This window comes from Notolepis coatsorum (genome assembly GCF_963971535.1).
Source record: "Notolepis coatsorum genome assembly, chromosome: 5".
NCBI lineage: Eukaryota > Metazoa > Chordata > Actinopteri > Aulopiformes > Paralepididae > Notolepis > Notolepis coatsorum.
The window spans coordinates 136150184-136170854 of NC_140169.1; the positions used below are offsets into that span (position 1 = coordinate 136150184).

The window sequence follows — 20671 nt, forward strand, 5'->3', positions numbered from 1 at the left end:
CCAGGATAAGTGCGCGCGTGCGCGCGGCCGCTTCAGTTGAAAAGCCAGCACGTATCGATATCAGAGATCCTGATTTTCTAACGGCATTGATTGATTAATTGATTTAAAACTTTATTAACAGATTGCAGTACGGCTCAATCGCCTCGCCGACAAGTTAAATGCGTTATCTATAGGCTAATTTTAAGTCCCTCATTACCTCAATCAATCAGATTATATTTCTTTAAACTTGCCTGCTGGCAGTAGGTTTATGGATTGAATAATCAAATGAGATCTTGCTAGCGAAAATAATTAGTTAAACTGTTATACAGAATAAGGATACGGCTCTCTTACCCATTGATTGATGTATGGTGGATCTTTTACTTATCTGCACTGTGGTGTAACGGTTTCTGCTTTTGACTTTCACGCAGACGGCCCGGGTTCGAATCCTAGTCTTTTCCTTCTTTTTGCAATGTAGGAATAATTCAATTTGGTGCACGTTGAGAGCTATATAAAGAATGACATCCTCAATGCATGTAGATTTATAATATTTTAACTTAAAACTAGGCTACTTTTGCGTATAATCATTAATATTATATTCCAAAAAATTATATTGGAAACGCTGGGTTTCGAACACCGGTCGCCCGGTTGACAGGATTGAGCACTACCGCTGCGCCACTGTGCCAGACGGGATAAATTCATTGTTTATCCATTAATAGACGAGAGACCCGTGTTTAGAATATCTTTTCTTTTGAATGAAGTTTTATCTCTTTATTCTCAAATGCATTAATGTGACGTCAACGGCTCATTCAATTTCTCAAATCCGTCAAACAGCGCATCTCATCAGACATTTTAATCCCAGTTACAATATCACACAAAAACCACAATCCCCGCATAGACACTTCAATTTTATGCTTGAATGAAACACAATCCCGGGCGCTCTGTTAAGCAAATCTACAGCGGAGAATATATGAAACTAATCAGAGCCAAACGGCCGATAGGTTTCATTCATTAAAAATATCCCCGCGGGATTCACATTTGCAATGCGCCGTTATTAAAATAACCACATGCAGGGTGTATCGCGACTCCGAGCGCCGTATATGACGTGCATTATTTTATTTAGGACAAAGTAAATCTATAGGCTCAATATGATTTATTATCAGCATTTAGTTCTATTATTATACATTTCAAAAGCCCCCTCTAGGAAAACGAAGCACAGAAACGTAATTCAGAATGGTATAATGCAGATCCTAGACTGTGAGAATCATTTCAGGAAGCGAGCTGTCATTTCTTTGCGGGGGCGTGGCCATGGTTCATCCGGCTAACTGAAGTTAACCCTGCTCCCGACCAGGCTCAAACTTTTTGATCTGTTGTCATGGTGATTTAGACAATAGCGCGTCGGGGAATGGGAAGGTCCGGCTTAAGTCAGACTTGACTGGAAATTATCCGGCTAACTCAGTTATCCAGGTACGGGGAACGGGGCCCTGCTTTGATTGATGATGGGGTAAGAAAAAAAATCCAAATAGCATATTTTACATCTACAAATCAACTCCTTTTCAGAATAAACTTCAATGTCTGTTGTTTGGTGCGTTACAGTACACTATCAAACCTCAGTCAAATTCAACACCATCAAACCACAATATCCCAGAGAAGAACAGCATGGTATCTGATGCCATTGGGGATCAATCAATCAGCATTTAACAAAATGACTATCAAAGAGTTTCCGTGATGTCATCAATCCACCCACCAGCACTGCAGTGATGAATAGAGTTTGTCTCGACGGTGGTGTCCCCCCCAGGTAGTTTCCATCAGTATTCACTGAGCGGGTCGTTCTCTCTCACACAAAAGCCCTACAGCGGGCCTCTGAGGTCTGACTGACAGCTCTTTGTTAACACGCCGTCTGGGTGACAGGTCCTCCTCACGGTATGTGCAGCCATGGGCAGATGAAGAATCACAGTCTACTGTGTGTGCGTGTGTGTGTGTGTGTGTGGAGGGCCGGACTGGGAAAATAATTCATACCGGGAGATATAGCGCGAAATAGAGCCCCAATCAGGCCACTTTTTAAGCGGGGGGTTTGGGGGTCCCCCACCCGGAAATTCTTTGTTACAAAGACTTAATTTCCTGCATTCTGGTTAATTTTAGTGCATGTGAATCACAAACTAATGAGCCAACAATTGCTTAGTACAATGTACTGTTATGAACCTCAAATAAAACTGTTGTGGCACTAGCAATGCTACTCTCTCCACCTTCAAAAAGAAAAAAGCAAGAGCACAACATATTTTTCTATTTACTATTATAATACAGTTAACCACTCTCTCCACCTATTAAAACAGAGCAAGAGCACAATACCATATTCACTTTACTGATGCACTACCCATCAACAGTAAAAATAGCCCTTTACACAAACATTAAATAATAGACCTTTCATTACAATAATATAATAACAGTAGCCACTGCCAGAATAGTGACACATGTATCGCGTGTGGTGAGCACAGGCATGCATGCACAACGAAGACAGAAGATTGCGTTGTCTCAATCATTTTAACTATAAAATGAGCTCAAAGTATGAGCTCACTGACTGAAATGTCCAACAAAAAGCATCAATTGTCAAATAATATTGATCACATTAACTAGACTAGATGTTTTTGAGGAAATTAGAAAGGGAACAACAACTTAACCCTTGTGTCTGATCAGATTCTTATTTTTTTTGATAACTTTGCAGTTTGCAGTGATTATGTTTGTAGCCAATGTGGCAAAGGTGTGTAATCTTTGAATTATCTTGGAATTATTTTGACTTTCTCTTTCATAAATTGTTTATTCAACTTCAGCCCCAATCATAACCACCACATATTGTTTTTTGTAATGTCAGATTTAACAACTCCTTTCAGAAAAGTGTGTGTGCCATCTGCCATTCCATTCGCCGCCTCTGCTGTCAATCAGTTGTATCGCCTTGTCCCGCCTCCACCAATCACAAGCCAGCACGGCTTCATTGTGTGTGTGTGATCCGGTGGAGGGAGAGAAGTCAGATAGTTCTCCAACTCTGTCGCAGACAGTGAAATCCTGGTTGTTCCCCACCCACCTAGGTTATCTAACTATCGCGCCGCACCGCCACCACACCTAGAAACAATGACCTGACAAAAAAAAATGATAATAAAAAAAATATATAATTTTTTTTTTTTTTAATAATAATTTTTTTTTTTATCTGTGCAGGCCAGGCCACCGGGAAAACTCCCGGTGCTCCCGATGGCCAGTCCGGGCCTGTGTGTGTGTGTGTGTGTGTGTGTGTGTGTGTGTGTGTGTGTGTGTGTGTGTGTGTGTGTGTGTGTGTGTGAGGTGTGTGTGTGTGTGTGTGTGTGTGTGTGTGTGTGTGTGTGTGTGTGTGTGTGTGTGTGTGTGTGTGTGTGTGCGTGTGTGTGTGTGTGTGTGTGTTTGGGACAGAAAGGTAAGACGTCCTTCCTAGTCGGGGCATGTTGTAGGTCCTTGTGAGGAAAACAGACTATGTTAAAGGGGAACTCCACTTTTTTTGGAAATTAGCTTATTTAACATCTTCCCTGGAGTTAGACAAGAAGATGCATACCTTTTTTGTCTCAGTGCGTGCATTTTAGCTTTGGGAATAGACGCTCCGTTAGCATAGCTTAGCTTCATCACTGGAAGTGAGGCAGGACAGTAGCCTTACAGTGCCTTACAGTGTATTGCAAGGTCTGACATTGACCAAACTTGATATGCATGACCTTGGTGGGCTCTAGGTCAACTCCTGAAAAGGGGGTCAATGTCAGACCTTGCAATCAAAAGTTAGGGGCGCACTGAAATTATGGCAAGGGTTATTAGCCCCCTAACTTTTGATTGCAAAGTCTGACATTGACCCCCTTTTCAGGAGTTGACCTAGAGCCCACCAAGGTCATGCATATCAAGTTTGGTCAATGTCAGACCTTGCAATACACTGTAAGGCACTGTAAGGCTACTGTCCTGCCTCACTTCCAGTGATGAAGCTAAGCTATGCTAACGGAGCGTCTATTCCCAAAGCTAAAATGCACGCACAGAGACAAAAAAGGTATGCATCTTCTTGTCTAACTCCAGGGAAGATGTTAAATAAGCTAATTTCCAAAAAAAGTGGAGTTCCCCTTTAAGGTTTAGGGGTTTAGGGTTAGAATTAGGGTTGGGTTAAAGGGATAGTTCACAATTTTGGAACCCTAGCCCCAGAGGTGGGACCAAGTAAGTCTCTCAAGTCTTTACAACTCAAGTCCCATGTCAAGTCCCAAGTCAAGGCTGACAATTCCCATGTCAAGTCCCAAGTCAAGACAGGCAAGTCTCAAGCAAGTGTGAAACTTTGGATTTCGAGTCCTAAACAAGCCCTAATGCGTTCTTTACAAACGTAATGCCATTTAAAAAAAATTAAACCAGCGAGTAATAATTAGAAGTTTATTAAATGTAGTTGATTCTGCACTGACACACAACTTCCTTCTCTGGTCGCGCAACTTGATTGGCGGAAATCAGGGAAATTAAGTTGATTAAGTTGATTCACTTTACACTTTTTATGGCATCTACACGGGGGCGTCCTGTACAAAAACTCAAACCCACTATCTTTAAAGCATTGTGACTCCTAAACATTAGCATTAGCATTATTTGTTTGCAGTAAACAAAGTGCAATAAACAAAAAAAGATACATTCATAGTGTATTCTGCCTCATTTATTGATGAAACAAAACAAACAGCAACACAATTTACCAACAAAAACAAAGAGTTTAGTTTCACAAAAAGATTGCTAATTTTGTTAGCGTATGTGCTAATGTGACTGGGATTTCCCATTATAACCCTTAGCATTGCGGCTAGCATACATTAGCTAATAAGGCACTGGTTTCATAGCTGCATAGCTAGCTTCAAAATCCTCTATTGTCTGTGTGTGGCGCGTTGAAGATGACGTCACGGCGCCAAGTCAATGGATGACCCCACCAGTATAGGTAAACATAAGCTGTGTGGGCGTGTGTGTACACTGAGATAGTTCACATATATAATGAATATATGACCCAGTAAGATTTCAATGTTGATATTAGTCATTCCTCCCTGGCTTCCTCTATACGCTCAGACTCTCCGGAGATGTGATCTAGTTTCTTCTTCACTAACATGTTTCACTGTCTTAGAACTATGTTGATGTAGTACCCATGGGACGCACCAAAGATTTAAGACAAGCCCCCCCACCCCCCAACCACCTCCCTAATTAAAGTCGTACGTCCACGGATGGAGCATGGGATTTAGAATTCAGCCATTACATGAATCAGGTTACCGGTAGATTGAAGTTAGAGTTGCTCACAACATTCATCTTGAGCACACACACACACCCACACACACACACACACACACACACACACACACACACACACACACACACACACACACACACACACACACACACACACACACACACACACACACACACACACACACACACATGCAGACATGCACGCACACACACACACACACACACACACACACACACACACACATGCAGACATGCACGCACGCACACACACCACACACACACACACACACACACACACACACACACACACACACACACACACACACACACACACACACACACACACACACACACACACACACACACACACACACACACACACATGCAGACATGCACGCACACACACACACACACACACACACACACACACACACACATGCAGACATGCACGCACGCACACACACACACACACACACACACACACACACACACACACACACACACACACACACACACACACACACACACACACACACACACACACACACACACACACACACACACACACACACACACACACACACACACACACTTAACACACTTAACACACTTAACATGTGTTATGATGATGGATTTGCGGCTCTGTGGTCAGGTATACAGTCTCAATGGAAATCAATACCACCCACACATGATTCAGCAAGAAAACACAGCAAGTCAACCACAGAGACCTAATATCAGTTGTTCTCAACACACAGGACAGACTGCCCGCAAGGGCTCTCGTGTCCTTATTTCACATAATGCTATCCCACGGACCGATTCATGTTGACAATTATAACAAAAGGGAAAGGTTGAGCGTTGAGCCACAAGTGAATGCAAAAAACGAAAGGTTTACTAGGCTACTTCACAGACAAACAGGCACAGAAATGGCTTGGATATGCTATATGGATTCACCATCAAAAGTAATATCTTCAAGACATTTATCTTCTATATTTCTCAGGACTAAACCTGTAAAGTATGTACTTTTTTTTTTCTTCATTGACTAGCAGTCTCTTTTTTACTGTTGTACTTTTTGCCCCTAAGCATTTTTGCCTTTATTTTCCACACTGCTGTTTGAAAAAACAGTTACGCATTTGGAAACATTCCGTATGATACAGTGGGTGAGATTATGGATGAATTGGGTGCTACTGACCCTGGGGTTTGGGTGAGAGTGTGGATGAAATTAGATTAGATTAAAATGTTTTGTCATCACACAGCACGAGTGGATGTACAGTACAATGGAAATAAGTTTGGCATCCAACCAGAGTGCAGATGAAGCAGTAAAATGCAACAGTAATATACAATGTACAGGTGGTTAAACTGGGTATAAAATATATAAATTATTATATGGGTGCTACAGCCCTGGTGTTTGGGTGATAGTATGGATGAGATGGGTGCTACAGACCCTGGTGTTTGGGTGATAGTATGGATGAGATGGGTGCTACAGACCCATGGTGTTTGGGTGATAGTATGGATGAGATGGATGCTACAGAAAATGTGCTAAAATGTGTACATTGGCTCATCTTATCTCTGCTGATAAGCACTGTTTACTTACTTCCTGAAGGTTGGTATGGATCCATGTAGTAAAGCTCGTTTGAGAGATAGCCCCGACCCAGGGCTCCGTTGTGAAATCAAGCTTTCCGTCTCAAAGGCAAACGTCCCGTCGCGGTCCTCGGGAACCTCCAGGAACTCCCCGTCACTCCACACCCCCACCGTCCCGTCCATAGCCTCGTACCCGATCTCCATGGAAACGGTGGTCTGGAAAAGAGAGGAAGATCTGTCACAATAAGCTTAAACGACTGGCTCACTATGGTGAGGCGCATAGCGTGTAATCTCAACAACATTGTAATATGCACTGGTTCATGCTCATTTACAATACCCTCCTGCAAATTACATCTGCCACTTACAACACTCGTTCTGCTCAACACATTCTCCTATAGATTCCAAAAACATACACTGTACTTGGTCAAACTTCATTCAGGGCTTCTGCTGCCAGGGACTGGAACAACCTACAGAAAACACTCAAACTGGTCACCTTTATGCCCAAGTCAGCATTCAAGCACTCTCTGATGAACATTCTCACTGATTCCTGCGACTGTTTATCAACCCAGTAACATCCCCAACCCCCTGTCTGTCATGGTGCCCCTCTCACTGCTATTAACCGCCCCATTAACCACCTCCAACTCGTCCAGAACGCAGCCGACAGGCTCGTGACGGGCACCAAGATGAGGGACCACATCTCCCCAGTACTTGCATCCCTACACTGGCTCCCGGTAAAACAACGAATTAATTTCAAAATCCTCATGTTCACATACAAAGCCATAAACGGTATTGCCCCAGCCTACATAAAATAACTCCTGGTCCAATCAACCAGCTCCAGCTCCCTCAGATCAAACAACCAAATCTGCCTTAATATCCCTCACACAAGACTGGTGACAAAGGAAATCTGCAAGCACTCTGCAAGGCCATGCTCATTGCTCAGTCAAAACCCACCTTTTCGCCATAAACAATCCATGAGCTAGTTTTGTATTGTAGTATGACTGGTGTATTATATCTGTCTGTTCTCTATCTGCTTGGTTGGCCTGCATGTATTTTTTCTGTTTTCGTATCGTTCCTGTCTTTCTTTTGTTTCTCTTTCTTTCCCGGGATACGCCCCGGGCCGATGTAACTATTGGTTGAGGGGCGCAATATAAATAAATTTATCATATCATATAGGGCTGACCCATATTAATCGATTAGTCGACTAATCGGTCGAAAGGGGCCGTAGTCGACTGGCCAACCTCTTAGTCGAATATAATAAAAAAAAAAAAAAAAAAAAAAAAAATCATTTTTTTCAAAAGAAAATAGACATAGAAGCGTGGCTAACGCTAATGGCACGCATACCAGAGGCTAACTGCCTATGAAAACAGGCACAGAGGCACTGAAAGAGGATTTCACCCATCTAATGAACACACTATACTAGACAAATATCAAGATGTATCCATCAGTGGACCAATTGCATGCTTTTGCAGAGGACAAGAAGCCTTCAGTCAACTCCTTCAGACATTAAGCACCCCCTACAGCCCAAATGGAATGATAAAAAAATATATATATATATATATATATATATATATATATATATATATATATATATATATATATATATATATATATATATATATATATATATATATATATATATATTATATATATATATTTTTTTTAAGTCGACCAATAGTCGACTAACGGCAAATTTTGGCCAATCCTAGTCGACCATCCAAATCCTTAGTCGGGGACAGCCCTAATATCATATCATATCATATCATATCATTGCTTTATGCCTCTCGCTTGTCTGCCTTAATGCATGGGTGTGCTACTCTCTGTTCTCTGTGCTTGTTTATATTGTTCTGCTTGTTGTCATGAGTAAGTGGAAGATATGCCGCAAATGTTATAACTGTATATTGCTTGACTGGTATATTTGGACGTGTCCCTTTGTCCTTTAACTTTTTAACCTGTTAAGATGGGTAGCCCTATTTTCAGAAAATTTGCCTAAAAGTACATGCCCAAGTATATGGAAGATGTATCCACTTCTACAAGGTCAATTAGCATGTTCTTGGTATCTAGGAACATCTATGGACCTCAGCGAATGTATTCCCAGTGTCAGAAATATTGTGTCTGTTACTAGGCTTGAGTAAATCATAATGAAACAAAGGAGAATATAAATAAAAAAATTTCTTTGCATCTTGACAGTGAATAACACCATGTTAAAATTGCGGGTGTTCAGATTTCGCTCACTGAGCTCATTCAGCACCTTCTTGAGATCAAGTTTACACAATCTAAGGGGAAGATGATTAAACAGAAGGATTTGTAGATACAGTACCGAATTATAATACATTTGAATATATAATATACTGTAGAATATCAGGCCTATAAATTACCGTATTATGGCCAAGTCATACATCTATGGATAGGGCCACATCTCCTCTTTCCAATGGCAGTGTTAAATCCCAGTGAAGCTCTACAGTCCCAGTGAAGCTCCACAGTCCCAGTAATAATAATAATAATATTTATAATAAAAATAATAAATAAATAAAAATATAATATAATAATAATGTATAGCACTTTTCATACAGAAATTGCAGTTCAAAGTGCTTCACAGCAGTAAAAAGATACAGGCATAAGCGAGCATAAAAAAGATAGAGAGGTAGCAAGGTAAGGTAAATCTTCTCTGTTTACGGTTTCATTCAGTAATACAAATTATAAAATAGAATAGACAGAGTAAAAAAGTGCGGTTTGATTCAGTTTAAAAATAGGCAAAAAATTATAAAGTCTCCTATCATTTGATCTATCCCCCCCCCCCCCCCCATCTGTTATTTGTGATTATTTCTTTACCAGTCCAGCAACTCAAGCCTGAAAGCCTGGTGATATGTTTTTCTTTATTGATTCATTAATTTGATAGAATGATAATGCATTATCTTCAAAAGCTGTACAGTATATTCATGGGAATATCTGACACAAACTTTTAAACGGTTATGACAGATTCTATCTGAAAGACTAGAGAAGGAAAAGCAAAGGAGATTGATGATTCGATTTTTGCCTCAAGGCTTCTCAACAATTTTTCCAGTACTTCCCTAGCGAGCTACAGTCAAGCTTTGTAATCATATCAACAAAGATTGTATCGCTTATTAGAACTAAAGCCCATCTCACTGTACTCACTACTCTTCACCTAGAACTGTTTTGCACAGAGCCACCGATGGAACGTTACCATGTTATACATACATTACAACACAGTACAGTACAATGATGTTTTGCTTGTTTGATGATGACATGTATATTGTTGTCTGACTGTTGTATGACTGAATGTTACTTTGCTATCATCATAATGCGGACCTTTCTAGGAATCTTGTTTTGTTTTGTTTACTTTATTCTGTTTATTTTATGTGTGCCATGGAATGCTTTTCCTTCCCTTCGGTCAAAACAATGTTTTGTTTTGTTCTATTTCTATTAAAATTGTATGTAAATTTGTCGCATCTCTTGTGATGTTATGTGGCTATTAATAACTGCACTAGTGGGTTGAGAGACACTAGATCTATTATTTATAATTAGTATAATTATCATTGTTATTGTTGTTGTTGATGTTGTTGTGACTTTCTTTTGAAGTTGGGAGGGTATGTTCAATCTTTCGCCGTAGACTAAAGACGCACTTCGTCAACCATTATCTAAAAAAGTTTAAATAAAAATCTAACCCTAACTAACCTTACTGTCATGCACTTGTCCTAATATACTAACCTACACTGTAGCACTCAACACTTTGATGAACATTGTTACTCAGCTGATAGAGTTGTGCCGTTCCTGCTGACCTGTCGTACAGAACTTGTAAGTCGCTTTGGATAAAAGCCTCAGCTAAATGACTAAATGTAAATGTATGTGAGGGGGATCTGGTGTACTCGGTGGGTATGATCTGGGAGGATACTGGGTGGGTATGATAGGGGTCTGGGAGGATACTGGGTGCAGTATGAGGGGATCTGGGAGGGTACTAGGTGGGTACGAAGGGGGGTCTGAGTTTTGGGTCAGATGTATATGTGATTCAGTGTGGATGGTTCCTGGATGCTGTGTGTTAATGTGTTGTGTTTTTATGTGGACCCTAGGGTGGTAGCAGCTAACAGGGATTCGAATAAACAAATAAACAAATACTATTGTGTTCAAAAAACATTTGTCAAGTAAAAATAGAGGTAAATACTTCAAATATGACACAAACATTTGAGTAAATATAATTACTTTACATGTCACCTCTGGTTGGTTAGAAAATGGTTAGAAAAACCATCTTCTGAAGAGCCTAAATATACTGTTTCACAGGCAGTGGACTTGAGTTTGAAAGTGTTATTTAGTTGGACAGCTTCTGGGGAGACTAATCCAGGAAGGAAACAGAGATGACAGCACACTTTGTCTTTCCTGACTTCAAGGGAATAGAATGGGACATTTAAACCCCTTCTGACATCCAACTGATCTTTATTATGTAGTGGCCAATTTATTATACTGACAGAGACAGAGACAGATGACAAGAAAATAAACATGACTGATAGCTCTCTCTCTCTCTCTCTCTCTCTCTCTCTCTCTCTCTCTCTCTCCCCTACCTGTCTCTGCCCCTCGTTCTCTCTCTTTGCCTCTCTCTCTCTCTTTGTTTTGCTCTCCCCTTCTCTCTGCCTCTCTCTCTTTGTTTCTCTCCCCCTCTCTCTGCCTCTGTTATGTGTATATTCACATGGTGGTGGGTATACTTACTGTCTTTGTGTTACATTCACATGGTGGTGGGTATACTTACTGTCTTTGTGTTACATTCACATGGTGGTGGGTATACTTACTGTCTTCTGTGTTGCATTCACATGGTGGTGTGGGTGTAGTGTCTAATTGATGTTCACTGATTGATTGGTTTTTGTAATTGAACACAGATGTGGTGACGAGAGGCTCCATTCTATATATACGGACCGGGAGCATTGTCATCTCTCTCACCCTTTTGCTTTTTGTCCATGTTCATTTTTGCCTGAACCTAGGAGGCTGGTGTAACCAGGTCTCTCACCCTTTTGCTTTTTGTCTTTGTTAATATTGTGTCCTGAACCAAGGAGGCTGGTGTAACCAGCTCTCCACCTTTTGTCATTTAGAAATATATATATATTTTTTTTATTATCTTTTTCCCCCTCCTTCTTTTTTCCGATTTTTCTCCCATCCCACAGTTAGTCATTATGCCAATTCCCAACCCCCTTCCTGGTTGTTGCGCACTTTCCCCTACTGTTGGTCCGAGAGGCCGGAGACTGTCACATGCTTTCCTCCGACGCATGTGCAGCCAGCCGGCAGCCAGCCTGGCCGCGCAGATTCTCACGGGGAGAGTGTAACGTGTGGGAGGCCGCACTACCTCTCACCAGATCCTACCTTCGCTGAGCAGGCGCCCCGACCGAACTGTAGGGGTCGCTGTCCACAACGCCCAGGACCCACCCACGGCTCCCCTCCCCCTAACTCAGCCAAACGAGTTAGTATAGCGATCAGCCCGAGCCAAGGCAATGCTGACTCTGCGGGAGTCGAGACCGCAGCCTCGAAATATAGTATAGTTAATAAATATAGTTATTTCTGCTAAAAACGTTGTCCGACTCAATGGGTCCACCATGTTGCAACCAAGACCTATGGGGAAATGAGCCATCTCAGATAGACTGTTATGGCCTTAGGGCAAGACATCCAGGCTTGGTTGTAACAGCCTCTCTCTCTCTTTGTCTTCCTCTCTCCCCTCTCTCTGCCCCTTCTCTCTTTGTCTTCGCACTCTATTATTTTCCATTGTCACACTTGTTTCTATTTTCATATAATAATGACGACTTCTGTAGCCGTTGCTCTGTTTGTAACCATAGTTACAAATTTACACGTTTTGTTAAATATGCCTACTTAAAACCTTCTGGGGTCTGGGCATTCTGACACCCCCCCCCCCCCTTTGTGGAGCCTTTCTGGGGATTTTCTATTTTTTACATAATATGAAAGTACAGGTTCCTACCTTCAAAATAAGCCATAACTTCCTGACTATATTGATTCTCACATCATGTTTATTGGCAGATTTGTCCACTTCTCTAAGTCGAGTTGGAGCAAGCCGGTCGTTTTGATACCTTTCACGTGTGTATGTGGTGCGAAAGCTCTGGGAGGAGTTAGCGGACAAAAATCGGCGGAATAATAATAGTATAGATTTCAATAGTGTGGCAGGTCACCCACACTAATTAGATCAATTGTATTATTTGAGAGTACTGTATTAGACTCAAGCAGGTATTGGTTTGTATGTTTGTAATATAAATCCAATAAATATAATTTATTTTAATTATTTGATTAATTATTAGTTCCTGGCAAACTTTCCAATTATCTTTGATTGAAGCATAATCCCTCAGTTCTCTAGAATGTTGAATTAGGCCAATTTGGACAACATCCTTATCTCAATCTAAAATAAATGAAGCATTCTTGTTCACTCTCACACAGGTAGGCTATATTTGTCTTTGTTTTGTTTATTTGCCTATAGGCCTGGGTTCCCCATTATTTATTATTCAATGTTTGTATAGGTAATATTACCAGACCTTCCATTTTCCTTAACCCTTATCCGTCTTGCGGAAGAATGTCTTTGATTTCTTCTCTCGCTTGTTCCTGGTTGTCAAACTTCAGTATGCATGATCCTTTCCATACCCATCATTTAGCTGGGTGGTGAATTTGGACTATCCCTGCATCTACTCATTTCTGCATTATGGGAGCCCATTCCTTTGCTTCCTCCTTGTTCTCACAGAAAGATCCTGCACAATATGCACATGTTCCGTCCTGTCCAACTTCTGCATTTGCTCCTTTTTGCCATATTTAATTTGAACCCTCAGGATATTCATGTTGATTTGCTCATTACATACTTTTTTTTACTTAGGCCTTTTATTCCTTTCGGAACATAGGTCATTGATGAAAAGTTTCCACCCCGTCTGTCTTGAGCCATCCTCTCATCCTCTGATTTTCTCATTGAGTACCCTAAAAATTACCACCCATGGGAAATGTAGCATTCGGGTCTTCAACTCCAACTCGATGGGCCTTTTCAATCTCACCAATTCAACGTGGAGCTACAGTATTCCTCAATCAGATTCTTCACACATTTGATCACATCCTCTTTTTCTTCTCTCTCTCTTCACGTCTCGATATGACGTGCAAATTACAGCTTCTATTCTCCAAGCGTTCTATTTCTTCCATTGCCGTTTGCAACTTCTTCTCAAGCTCACCAATACTCTTTTCATTCTTGTCTCTTTAGAGTCCTTCACTTGTTATTTTCTCTGTATTTCTGTTCACTCTTTTACTCAATGTTTTTAACATTTTGTTTGTCTTGCCTACTCATTCCAAGTCTTCATCCAGCTTTTCTGAATCACTGCGTTATGTTTGGCGTATCTCAGTTCAATATATGATTCAATAAATGTGTCCTGTTCCACCCCTCAGGGTCGGTACCGACCCCAAAATGACATTATGATCATAGATCCATATTTTTAAGAGTGATGCAAAAAATTAGCGATTTTAAAATCAAACGTTTTCAAGTATTAACATCACTAACATGTCACAAAAGCATGTAGAATGTATATTATCATCAATACGTTAGTTTAGCAATAGGTTAAAAGTGTCATTATATCGTTTTAAGTTTTCGATTAGCTGAAGTCTATTCCACGACGGCAACCATTTTGGAAAATTTGAATCATGGGAATTGTAGTTTTTTGCAGCCATTTTGTCGAGGGGATGCATAGCTGTGGATCAGCGTTGGAATTTTGCCGAACTACACTTCCTGGCAGATACTATGGGGGTTCAAAGTTCAGCGTTCTGAATGAATAATATCAATAACTGTTATTATTCGGGATAATAAGCCACAAAAGGTAACGTTTTTGACAAATATTGAAACGCAGTTAGTTTCTCCTCCCTATTGTTAGCATGTAGCAACAATTATATCTGAAATTAGTTTCAAAATGGTTGCACTGTGGTGAAAATAAAAAGGTACAGTAAATTACAGTAGATATCATTATCTGTTCTTATGCACGCCTGGTGATACTAAATCCAAATTGAACTCGGGCATTTGAAAGATAATATATGTATTAGGGCTGTCAGTTTATCGCGTTAATTAGATTAATTAATTACACAGCAAATTATCGCGTTATGAAAATTAACTCAAAATTAATTACAAAATTTTTTTTTTTTTTTTTTTTTTTTTTTATAATATTTTTTTTGTATCTCATTCATTCCATAATAATGTAGAATACACATTTACAGACTTTTTTTATTTTTTAATATGGTCCATTTGCATGTTCTTGGTATCTGATTCTAGGGAGATCTATCTCAGGGAATGTATTCCCAGTGTCAGAAATACTGTGGGCTAGATCCACAAAGAATGGATTCCCTGGTCTGCATCCCCTTAACAATTGTGTGCCGTACTGTATTGTACCCATTCTGCAATCTGTTAATAACATTTTCATTCAATCAATCAATCTGCGCGGTGATTGATTGAATGAAAATTTTATTTTGAGTAAATTGTAATGAACCAAATGAGAATATCAATAATTTTTTTTGTATCTTTGACTGTGAATAACACCATGCTCAAATTGACCAGACCTGAAAAATCTAAGCAAATTAATAGATGGAAGATGATTAAACAGAAGGTTTTGTAGATACAGTACTGAATTCTGCCATCCGGACACATGCAATTTGAAATATGATTATATAATATAGAATATCAGGCATAAAATGGTTATGCGATTAAAATGCGATTAATTAGATTAATTAATTACAAATCCTGTAATTAATTAGATTAATTTTTTTAATCGCCTGACAGCACTAATATGTATATATATAAATCTGCGAATTGGCTATAATAAGGTAATTTATAAGCATCTATTCTATATTCTATAATAATATTTCAAATTGCATTGGTCCGGATGGGAGAATTCAGTACTGTATCTACAGAACCTTCGGTTTTATCATCTTCCCTTTATTAATTTCCTTAGATTTCTTTTACACATGATCTCAAGAGGGTACTGAACAACATCAGTGGCAGTTTTTTAAGTTTGGTCATTATTATCATGGTGTTATTCACTGTCAAAGATGCAAAGAAAAATCATAATTCATATTCTCCTTTGTTTCATCACAATTTAAGCAAGTCTAGTAATAGACACAATATTTCTGACACTGTGAATACATTCCCTCCCTGAGGTCCATAGATGTACCTAGATACCAAGAATATGCAAATAGCCCTTGTAGAAGTGGAGCAATATTCCATTTACCTAGGTATATATTTTATGCGAATTTTCACATCGTGTGGAACAGGTTAACTCAATCCGACTCATTCTCTCTCTCTGTCTCTCTCTCGTTCTCATTCTGTCTCTCTGTCTCTCTCTCGTTCTCATTCTCTCTCTCTGTCTCTCTCTCGTTCTCATTCTCACCTCTCTCTTGAATGAATGAATGAATGAAAACTTTATTTAACAGATTGCAGAATGGGTACAATACAGTACGGCTCAATACACACAATTGTTAAGGGGATGCAGACCAGAGAAAGACGTTTGTCTTGTTTACATCAGGGTCCCCCATTTTCAATTCATATTGACATTTATGACATACACAACATACATGACATTTATGGCATAGGGACATACAGGTATTTAGTACTGATACATTTGTGACATAAACGGTATTCAAATATACAGTACTGTTACCCATAGATCCTGACAGAGTATATACATATGATGTGGAGGGGACTGTACATTAGGAGGGGGTGGGTGGGTGGGAGAGAAATATACATACGGTGGGGAGAGAATATACAGAGAATATACAATATACATACAGGTGGGGAGGAGACTGTCTATTAGGAGTGGGTGGGGGGTTTGGACATTTACGGTGGCCAGTTTAGAATTGCAGCCTCCCGTAGGTGCTCTTTGAGAGCGGTTTTGAATGTGGGTAGGGATTCACATTCCTTTACCGCTTTGGGTAGGGCGTTCCACATTGATGTGGCATAATTGCGAAACGTGTTTAGTCCCTTGTTTGAGCCGAATCTGGGTTTAACATGATTTGTTGAGCTTCCTCTGGTGTTGTGGTCATGGTAGCCTATTCACTGACCTTTGGGAAGTATTTTGACATGTACATGGGTACCTTAGTCGTATAGTGTATCTTGTAGACCAGGCCCATTGCAAGTTGCTGTACTCTGTTGTCTACTCTAAGCCATCCTAGGTTGTCAAAGTGGGCAGGGGTGAGGTGGGTTCTAGGGGTAAGGCCAAGTAGTAGTCTGACCAGTTTGTTTTGTGATGTTTGTAATCTTGTTTTTAGCGCCTTTGAGGTGCTTTGGTACCATGAGGTGCAAGCATAGTCGTAGTACGCTTGAATGAGTGCTCCTGCCAGAGTCTTCAGGGTATTCTTGTTTACCAGAGAGGAGATCCAGTACAAGAATCTAGTTCGTTGGTTGACTTTTTTTATTGCATTGGATGCCATTTTGTCACAGGAAAGATTTGTCTCTAGGATGGAACCCAGGTAGGTAATTTCATCTTTCCTTGTGACAATATTGTCACCCACTGTAACTGAGAAGCCGTCGGTCTTGCTGAGTTTGTTATTTGAACCAAAGAGAATGGACTCTGTTTTGCCCATGTGTAATGATAGTTTGTTATCAGCGAGCCATATTCAGATTTTGCCTAGTTCCGAGCTGAGGGTTTTTTCAACCTGCAACTTGTTCTTGTCAGAGACCAGCAGGGCTGAGTCGTCCGCAAACAGGAACAAGTTGCAGTCACAGGCTGACGACATGTCATTTGCATAAATTAGGAACAGTAGCGGTCCTAGTATGCTTCTTTGTGGAACACCACAGCTCACTGTGAGGGGGGGGGGGGGGGGGGATAGGGTACCGTTTACCTCCACCATCTGTTCTCTCCCCTCCAGGTAGGATTGTATCCAGCTCACTGATAGACTATCAAAACCAATTGCTTTTAGCTTGTCAATCAGAATGGAGTGATTGACAGTGTCGAAGGCCTTTTGTAGGTCCAGCATCACCATGCCGCAGTATTTGCCCTACCGCCTCACCAGACAATCACTGTGGACCCTGAGGAGGTAGGTGGGTTACTATGGCAACCGCTTCAGTGTGGAGTTGTAAATAAATGGGTTGCTCTTTGAGGCGAGAGTTTCTCAAGTCCCTCACCAGGGGCTTTGGAGAGATGTACAGGCTTGTAATCCTTTGTCTGGGGGTAGTAATATATGTGTGTGTGGGCATGTGGGTGTGTGTGTGTGTGTGTGTGTGTGTGTGTGTGTGTGTGTGTGTGTGTGTGTGTGTGTGTGTGTGTGTGTGTGTGTGTGTGTGTGTGTGTGTGTGTGTGTGTGTGTGTGTGTGTGTGTGTGTGTGTGTGTGTGTGCCGTGCGTGCGTGCGTGCGTGCGTGCGTGCGTGCGTGCGTGCGTGTGTGTGTGTGTGTGTGTGTGTGCGTGCAACCCGATATCACACCAATGCGCCGGCCCATCAGTGTCATGATGAGCGGTTATGGTGAAAAGGACACACAGGTATGAAGGTGCAGTTACCAGCAGGGGGTGTAAAAAGAAAAAATAAGAAGAAAAAAAGAATAGATTACACAACCAGGGCTATGTATCTTCATATTTTACACTACCATCCATCTTGCAGTTATTGTTAGGCTTAAGATACATTTTAAGGTTCTCTAAATGGTTATAGTTAGGGTATAAAGTTAGGTTTTAATAAGGGTTAGGTTAACGGTAGTAGTTAGGTTTATGGTTTGTTTATTATTTTTTAATAACATTTTATTTTTATTTTCAACAAACAACAACACAACATCAACATCAATAATAACAACAATTATAATAATAATAATGATGAGACAGTAGGAAATAATAAATACTTACAGCTCAAAACTTAACTAATAAATACAAAATATAAAATACCAAGTAAGAAATTAAAGACACCACAAACAACACAAAAGACAAGATTCAAGATTCAAGATTCAAGAATCTTGAATGTTGTCTTTTGTGTTGTTTTTTACAGCTCAAAACTTAACTAATAAATACAAAATACCAAGTAAAAAAAAAATACATTATGGTTATGGTTAGTTTTTAAGGTTTGCTTCACGGTTATGGTTAGTTTTGGGCGAGGCTGTTAGAAAAGTGTGTCGAGGACGGTAGTGTGGAGGAAAATGCACGCGCCTACCAACGTAGCGCCCCGGGTTCGACTCCCGTCAGACTCACACGGTTAACCATGGAGACTAGGGATAGTGCCGAGGGCCAAACACAGTGGGTGAAGAACACACGCCTAAGGCTGTCTGAGTGTGACGAACACATGCAGAGGTTGTGGGACCGGCATGACAATGTGACACAGGGGGCATGAGAATGCATTGGAGTGTGTGTGCGTGAGTGTGCTGTGCTCAGAGGTGTGTGGGTCCCAGCCATCCCTGTTAAGAGTTAGTGTATTGTCTAGGGTTGTTAGAGGAGCCTAATCTGATATACTGCTGATCCTTCTCCTGCATGGAGAGGCAGAATGAAGAGCAGCGGCATGGTGTGAAGGCCTCAAGACTGCAGAAGGTATCCCAAGACCACACGGTCACATCAGAAAACCTAAATAAAGTACCAAGGAAAAAAGGTACATAATGTATGTTATGTTATAGCCATAAGTAATATATTTACATCTTGTATAAGTCATATATTTTTGCAAAAGTGCAAAACGAACACAGCAATCGGTAGTTGAACCAACAATGATTGGGGTTGTAGTCACCCTCCCAACCTGAAGCAAACACAACAATACTATGATGATGGTTTGTTTTAACATTTAATGGTTTTGGTTAAGAGATAGAATTAGGGTTAAGGTTATGGTTATGGTTAGTTTAAGGTAACAGTGTGGTTAACCTGTTAAGCTGTAGGTTCCCCCAATCCCTCAATACAGACCGTATTAATTAATGGTGTGTTTCTTTTTCAAATGTAGCCAAGAGTAAAGACCTTAACCCTATCAAAACAGCAGTCAAAGTGTATATTTTCAGCACTACGTTTGTTTACCGATGTTTTTAAGATTTACCGAAAATAAGAATTTATCGGAAAAATGCCAATTCTATCTCTCTTTTATCGTAAACCGTGAGGAAATGACTAAATCCAGATTTAACACTGCCATTGGAAAGAGGAGATGTTCCCCTATCCATAGATGTATGATTTGGCCATAATAAGGTCAAGTTCAAGGTCAAATATAAATGTATAATTAAAATGGATTATAATGTATTACTGTATCTACAAATCCTTCTGTTTAATCATCTTCCCTTTATTCATTTGCTTAGATTTTCTGTACACTTGATCTCAAGAAGGTGGTGAAGGAGCTCAGTGAGCGTAATCAGAAGAACCTCAATGTTTTCATGGTGTTATTGTTGTAACTTAATAGGCCAGGTTAATGATTATGAGTTATATTTCATATATGTTATCGATTATTGTTTACATTTGAAAGAAGAAGTGGAAGTGGAAGAGTGTTTGTTTATTCTAGTCAGAGATACTATTATTTACATTAGTCGCCACGTTAGTAGAAATACAAGTCGCAAGATGCCTTGCGCCTGTTAACCAGCTGCGTCCTTTTAGGGTGATTGAGTTGCCGACGGCAGAGAGCGTTTTTTGTGAATGAAACTGATGAGAACTGTAATGTAACTTGCGCTGAAAGTTCTATATAAAGTACAGCCTATTGCAGCGGTTCCCAAACTTTTTTGGCCGTGCACCCCCTGTCACCTCCCGACCTAGCTGACGCACCCCCCAATGGGTTTCTGTTAGAAAAAATTGTTGCTGGTCTCCGTGCACAGATTTTATTTTTTATTTGATCTCTTCCCACGGCGACTAGGGAATTTCTTTATTTAATTAAAATGTTCCCGACAACATGGATGCATGTACTCTGCCAGCATG

The 20671-nt window shown here is 40.3% G+C and overlaps 1 protein-coding gene across 1 annotated transcript in view; it reads right to left on the minus strand.

The window, feature by feature from the left end:
• otofa (otoferlin a) overlaps window positions 1-20671 on the minus strand; it is a gene marked incomplete at its 5' end in the record, with an annotated part of 319129 nt that overhangs the window by 118838 nt on the left and 179620 nt on the right. Inside the window, one exon of the mRNA XM_084314280.1 lies at window positions 6824-7026. Within this exon, the coding sequence (XP_084170406.1) occupies window positions 6824-7026 (203 nt within the window). The remainder of the gene's footprint in view (window positions 1-6823; window positions 7027-20671) is intronic.